Consider the following 7,467-nt stretch of genomic DNA (forward strand, 5'->3'; position numbering starts at 1 on the left):
CCAGCCATAGCATGAAAGTTGACTGGCTCACCCACAAAAAGGGGCTGGCAGCATCCTGGCTCTGGAACACAGCACTCAAAAATTTTTTTAATTTTATTTTTTTTAATTTTTTAAAAACATTTTTAGAAAAATTTTCCATGGTTACATGATTCATGTTCTTACTTTCCCCTTCACCTCCCCAAATACCTCCCCCCCCATAGCTGATGCATATTTCCACTGGTTTTAACATGTGTCATTAATCAAGACTTATTTACATATTATTGATAGTTACATTGGTGTCGTTTCGAGTCCACATCCCCAATCATGTCCGCATCAACCCATATGTTCAAGCAGTTGTTTTTCTTCTTCTGTGTTTCCACTTCTGTAGTTCTTCCTCTGAATGTGGGTAGCATCTTTTCCATAAATCCCTCAGAACTGTCCTGGGTCATTGCATTGCTGCTAGTACAGAAGTCCATTACATTCGATTTTACCACAGTATCCATCTCTGTGTACAATGTTCTTCTGGCTCTGCTCCTTTCACTCTGCACCAGTTCCTGGAGGTCTTTCCAGTTCACATGGAATTCCTCCAGTTCATTATTTCTTTGAGCACAATAGTATTCCATCACCAGCAGATACCATAATTTGTTCAGCCAGTCCCCAATTGAAGGGCATATCCTCATTTGAGTTTGATGCTGAATTTGGAGAACAGTAATCAGGCCAATTTAATTGGAATGGAAAACATGCAAGGCTAATAACGACTTATTTTATTATTATTATTATTTTAAATAATGACTTTTAAATGCAGGATGAGTTTTAATGACTTTTAAAAGGCAGGATGGAGCCATACTGTGATGAAATTGAAATCTCGGGCATTCATTCTGCCATTGGGGTGCCCATGCTATGGCAGCCTACTCCCCAGGTATTCCCTCAAGATTTTCAGGATCAAGCTGTTCCTTGTATAGAAGAAGAAACAAAATAGTTTCATTCCTCAATGCACTTTCATGGAAACAGAAAAATAAGACTGAGTATGACTCAGAGGTAACTCTGGGATAGGACCCAGGATTGGTTTATAAAGAATTGCTAGTGCGATGATGTGATATATACATACTTACACACACATATATAAATACACACACACATACATATATATCTAACACCACATACAAACACCTTACCATGCCATACCCAATAAGGAGTAAATTTCATTACCCTGCCATTTTGAATGACATTTCTTTAGTTATAAACCTAAAGAAACATTGTTGAGACATCTTGTACTTTGTTTTATATGGATTGTAAGCATCACTTCAGTAATAAATATATGTGAAATTTTAAACTAAAAAAAACCAAATAAGCTAATAGGTTTTATTTTAGAGGTAATAGGGAGTCACTGAGGATTCCAGAGCAGAGAAGTGGCTGTGAAACTTGAACTTTTTTTTTTAAACCCTTAACTTCAGTGTATTGTCTCATAGATGGAAGAGTGGTAAGGGTGGGCAATGGGGGTCAAGTGACTTGCCCAGGGTCACACAGCTGGGAAGTGGCTGAGGCCGGATTTGAACCTAGGACCTCCTGTCTCTAGGCCTGACTCTCAATCCACTGAGCTACCCAGCTGCCCCCTGAAACTTGAACTTTTGAAAGATTCTTTTTGGCTATTGTTTGGAAAATGAATTTAGAGGCAGCCATGTGACTCAGTGGATGGAATGCCAGGGCTGGAGTCAGGAGGACCTGGGTTCAAATCTGGATTTAGATACTTTCCAGCTGTGTGACCTTGGGTAAGTAACCTCTTGACTCCAGTCAGACCTTGCTCCTTAAGTACACTATACAAGTTATGTACATCATGATTTAGTCACCTTTTTCTTGCTGTTCCCTACTATATGGACTGATCTTCCCTCTGCTCTCTGCCCATCAGCCATATCAGATCCATTTTTAAGGCCCTGTTCCAATCCCTTCTTTTCTAGATTACCTTTGCTGACTTTTCCATCTCAAGGAACCCTCTTAATCATGTAACCATGGAAAAATTTTCTTAATAAATAAAAAAAAAATCAAGGAACTCTTTCCCTTCTCTGAAGAGCCATACTCTACATTTAAACTCTCTGTTGATTCTTTCACTGTTCCATATCTATTAGTGTGTATTCCCTAATTATACTATCAACTCCTTAAGGAGAGGAATTATATGTTCATGTCCTACAAATGTGGATGAAGACAAGCTCCCTAGCTGTATGACCTTGGGAAAGCCACAGGATCATATATTTTGAGTTTTTGAACAAACCCTCACATTCTGTCTTAGACTCAATCCTGTGCATCAGTACTAAGGCAGAAGAGCAATAAGAGTTAGTAAATGAGGGTTAGGTGACTTTCCCAGGGTCACACAGCTAGGAAGTGAATGAGGTCAGATTCGAACCCAGGACCTCCCACCTCTAGGTTTGGCTCTCAATCCATCGAGCCACCCAGATGCCCCCTATTTTGAGTTGTAAATGGGTCTTTGAGAGTGATCTAAGCCAATCCTTTCTCTTTAAAGGCATGAAAACGGAGACCCAGAGAGACTAAGTGAAATACTTAGTGTCACACCAACAATAAATGATAGGACCATGATCCTAACTCAGGTCCTTAGAGTCCAGATCTGGCCCTCTTTGTGTCAAAATTGCTATTATTTTCTCTCTAACTGGGGATAATCATCTTTGCACTGTCAACTTCATAGGGTTCTTGTGACTAGCAGGTGGACACATGGAGGTCTCTATCAGGAAATTTCCAGAACAATCCCTATAATCCTTGGAATGGACAAGTGGCAAGAGACTCAGGGCCTTATCTGGGTGATGGGAATCTTTGGAGAAGGGATGAGGCAAGTCAATCGTTATCAGTTCATCTGCCCCACATGGGCTGGAGCAATCTCTTCTTCACTGGAGACTTCCTCCCAGATTTCTATAAGACCTCATCAAGAAGATGCAAGTTCCCAGAAATGATGATCTGATCTTCATCCCTGCTTTCCAAAGAGGTGAGTTTCTCCCTCTCTGGGGCAAATGGGGTCCGAGGGCTAGCACCAGATTGTTCTAATACCAAGGCTTACCTTTCTTTAAGAAATGGCTGAGCTTTTTCATGTTCTCTGAGAGAGGGAGGTCTTAGTCACTGCTTTTTGACCTGGAGAAGGAACCCACTAGAAAGTTTCTGACCCTTTGTAATTATTCATTGGCTCAACACTGGGATTCTTCAGCCCAAACTCTGTTTTTTTTTTAATCTTTACCTACCATCTTAGAATCAATATTGTATATTGGTTCCAAGGCAGAAGAGTGGTAAGGACTAGGCCAGTGATGGGCAAACTTTTTAAAGAGGAGGCCAAAGGAAAGGAAATGCTCATCTGTCAGTCTGTTTCTAAGGCAACTCTTTCGAAGTTTCATTGTATTGTATCCTACTTATTGTATTTGTCAGATTAGGAATAATGTCCTGCAGCCAGACAGAACATTTCAAGGGGCCACATCTGGCCCGAGGCTGTAGTTTTCCCATCACTGGACCAGGCAATAGGAGCTAAGTGACTTGCCCAGGGTCACATAGCTAGGAAATGTCTGAAGCCCAGATTTGAACCTAGAACTTCCCATCTCTAGGTCTAGCTCTCAATCCACTGAACCGCCCCCCCCCCCAGCTTCCCCCAATTTCTCTGTTTTTAGAAGCTGAAACTAAGATGATACCAATAGCAAATATAGATGTAGCACTTAATGTATGTTGTATTGTGGCCACTGTGCAAGACTTGACCATATCAATTTTACAGAAAAGGAAACTGAGGTTCAGAGGAGTCAAATGAATTGCCTAAAGTTATACAGCTGGTAAATGGCAAAACCTGGACTTGAGCATGCTCTTCTATCTTTAATTTAGTGCCTGCCATTCTCATCTATTTTCTTTTTTTTTTCACCTCAAGGGTTCATCTTGACTGGAATTGTAAACTATGTGTGATCCTGAGAACCCCCCTCAGCCATGGAAGGGGGGAAGAAGTTTAGGGACATGTGCCATACATGATGGCTTCCTGAGTTTTGAGGATGGAACAGGCTTCATAAGCTTTGAAATCCCATGTCTGAGCTACTTGCTGAGTTACTAGGCTTGCCACTATGCTCTCTCCTTATTTCTCTTTTTCCATGATCTCCATGATTGGCCTCTCAACCTCACAGGGAAAAGTATCATCCAGTATACATATCACTTAGAAAGTATTCTCTTCTGCCTTTGGAGAACCAGAGCTGGATTAGGGATTCTCTTCTCACTTTTCTCCTTCCCTTCAGTGTCTTTTTCCTTTACTCTCTTCCCCATATCCTCCTTTCCACAGGTCTTCCATCCAGTCAAGAACTTATTGTGTGCTTCTGCCTGAGGGTAGTTTCTTGTGCATCTTTGGTCCTGGGGGAGGAACCTTAGGGGAAGAAGAAACTGCTTTTCTGCCAATTAAAGATGAAATTCCCTCTCATCCTATTGCTTCTCCTATTGGGGGCAGTGTCTTCTCTTCATCAGAGTAAGTATCTTCCTACTCCCTCAAATCCCAGGGCTCCCCCTTTCCTCTTTGCTCCTATCTAGTTTCTATTCACTTTGGGTCAGGACTTACCTGAATTAGGTTTTCAGTCAGACAAGATCTGGTCATTTGCCCACAGATTTAAAACGTCCAAGCTGGGAGGAAACATAGACCGTGAAGGACCAAGTGTCACTGCTGACAGGGAACTTAGAACATGGAATGTTATAAGAGATATTATATTTCATGTGGTCTGACATCATCAGCTTACATATAAGGAAACTAAGGACTAGGATAGGATAGAGGCTCACTCAGGAGCAAACAATTTTTCATCGACAGAACTGGCACTCCAATCCGAGTTGTAATTCGGGACAATATTTCTTTCCATGGACCAAGCTTAACTCTGACTCTAGACTCTTATTAAAAGGACAGTCTCCTCATATCTGGGGCAATAAAGAATTCCAGAGATCAAATCATTGACAGGCTGAGGTCCAAAGTTCCCCTCATCAGTGAAGGTGTACACTGAGGGGTTGAGATTTGGGAACTGTCCATGGTATTTTGGGAAGCGTGTTTTCAGAAAAGTATGGTACTGAAGGGAGAGGGCCTTTCATAAAATGGCAATTCCTCTTTCCATGGCTGATGAAATCGAGACCCAGAACAGGAGTGACTTGCATATGGTTACATAACAAATTGATCACTGAATCTAGAACCTTGGCCTTTTTCTTCTCAGTCCAGTATTCTTTTCTATTTCTCATTCTCAGAACATGAGCCTCTCAAGTTAGAGTCAGAGGAAGAAAAAGCTCTGAGTCAGGAATTAGAGACTCCAGAGGGAGAGAATGAGGAAGAGGATGATGAAGAGAAGGAGGCTGACATTGCTGAGGAGAATGATGACTTTTGCCCAAAGGAAGAGGACGTAGACCATATACTGGGTATTCCAGGATGTAAGACCTGCCGGTTCCTGGTTGTCAGGAAGCCAAGGAAATTCGGAAGAGCACAGGTGGGTGAAAACAAGACTGGGACAAAATCCTTGGGGGGTGGGAGGAAGAAGGAAGATATTCATTGAGCATTTTTTTGATTCATTTTCCATGATGAAGTACTGAGGTAAGCACAGAGGTTGGAATAGGAATAGTGAGACAGGAGAAAAGTGGGAGGGAGGTATTTTTATTTTTTAATTTTTTAAAAGTATATTCTAAACTTTAATTAATTAAGAACATGTTCTTTCCCTCCCCTCCCCCCTTCTCCCACCCTCCTGGGAAGGAGATATTGAACCAGAGATGTTTTTGGAGTCATAACAACAGAGCACATCAGAGCTGGGAGTGGCTTTAAAGACCATCTTGTTTAACCCCCTCAATTTATTGATTGATCTTTTTTTTTAAACCCTTAACTTCTGTGTATTAGTTCCTTGGTGGAAGAGCGGTAAGGGTAGGCAATGGGGGTTAAGTGACTTGCCCAGGGTCACACAGCTGGGAAGTGTCCGAGGCCAGATTTGAACCTAGGACCTCCTGTCTCTAGGCCTGGCTCTCAATCCACTGAGCTACCCAGCTGCCCCCAACCCCCTCAATCTAGAGACAAAAACAACCAAGATCTAGAGAAGTGTTTATTTGCCTAAGATAACACAGATAGCATCAGATCTTTGGCTAAAAGTCAGGTTCCCAGACTTCCATCCCAGGCTCTTTTCACATTACCACTCCAAGATTTATAGCTGAAATAATAGCATTAAGTTTACCTTAATGGATCTGATCACTAGTGGAGAATGGAAAGTGCACTGGACCGAGGAATAATTTAAGTTTGAGGCCTATAGCTGCCATTTATTCATTGTATGAGCTTGGACAAATCGCTTTATTGCTTTGCGTTAATTTTCTCTTTCCAAAAGTGAGAACAACACTACATAAACCACCCTCCTTATCTCTCAGGGTAGTTATGAGGAAATGATAATGATGATAAATTGCATTAAAGGGTGCAAAGTGCTTTACATAAATTATTTCACTTGAACCTTAAAACAATTTTGTCAAGTAGGTAACTATGTATATTAGTATGCTCACTTTGTGATGGGAAAATTGGGGCTGTGGTGCTTTACTCATGGCCACATAGATAGGAAATTCTCTTGTTTAAATTTTTAAATTAAAATTTTAAAAATTAATAAGTATTAAAAAAATTAATAAGTATTTATCTTCCCCTCCCTCTCCTTTTTCACTCTGCCAGTGCATAAAATCCTCCAAAACTCCTTTAGAACAAAGATTCAGTGAAGCAAAACAAATTCCCACATTGACCAGCTCTCAAACTGTGTGTTTCATTCTGTATATTTAGTCTGTCACCTCTCTGTAGGGAAGAGAAATGCAAATTAAAGCAACTCTGGCATTTTACTTCACCTATCAGATTAAGTTGGAAAAAAAAAGAAAAATGGCACATGTTGGAAAGGCTGTGAGAAAGCAGGCACATTAATAAACTGTCTTTGGAGCTTTAAATTGGTATAAGCTTCAGAAAAACATTTTAAAGAACAATTGGAACGTGAGTTATTACCTCAGTATTACTGTGAGAGTCTCATATCATACCATATTTAAAACATTTTGTAAACCATAAAGCTATATCCAATGGTTATTTTTCTCCCTCTCTTCCTTCTCTCTTTTTCCTTCTTCTCCTCCAATTCCTATTCCTTCTTTGTCTTCCTGAAACCTGCTGTAACAAAATTCATGGGAGCCTTAGGTTTAGGAACAAGAGGAATTCTCTATTCATGTTTCTTTTTATTTCTTTTTTCATCTCCACAGCGCATCTGCAGACGTTGCTATAAGGGCCATCTGGTCTCTATCCACAGCTCCCAAACCAACTACCGAATCCAGTGTTCAGTTAGAGGAATCAACCAGGGCCAGGTCTGGATTGGAGCCAAACGCAAGGGCTGGGTAAGAGAATGGAGAACAACACTGGGCATGGAGCTCTTTTCTCTGGTGTTCTGTTTTTTTTAAACCCTTCTTTCTTAGAATCTTCTTCCTTCCTTCCTTCCTTCCTTCCTTCCT

The 7,467-nt window shown here is 40.9% G+C and overlaps 1 protein-coding gene across 1 annotated transcript; it reads left to right on the plus strand.

Moving 5' to 3' along the window:
• Positions 1–4,401: 4,401 nt before the first annotated feature.
• Positions 4,402–7,353, plus strand: LOC123254854 (proteoglycan 3-like; the record flags this gene model as incomplete). Its single annotated transcript, XM_044683765.1, has 3 exons — positions 4,402–4,462; positions 5,218–5,453; positions 7,222–7,353. Coding segments are annotated over exons 1-3 (429 nt in total), but the record flags the coding sequence as incomplete, so codon positions are not given.
• Positions 7,354–7,467: the final 114 nt, after the last annotated feature.

The sequence above is a fragment of the Gracilinanus agilis genome, unplaced genomic scaffold (assembly GCF_016433145.1).
Source record: "Gracilinanus agilis isolate LMUSP501 unplaced genomic scaffold, AgileGrace unplaced_scaffold34105, whole genome shotgun sequence".
In the NCBI taxonomy this organism is placed as follows: domain Eukaryota; kingdom Metazoa; phylum Chordata; class Mammalia; order Didelphimorphia; family Didelphidae; genus Gracilinanus; species Gracilinanus agilis.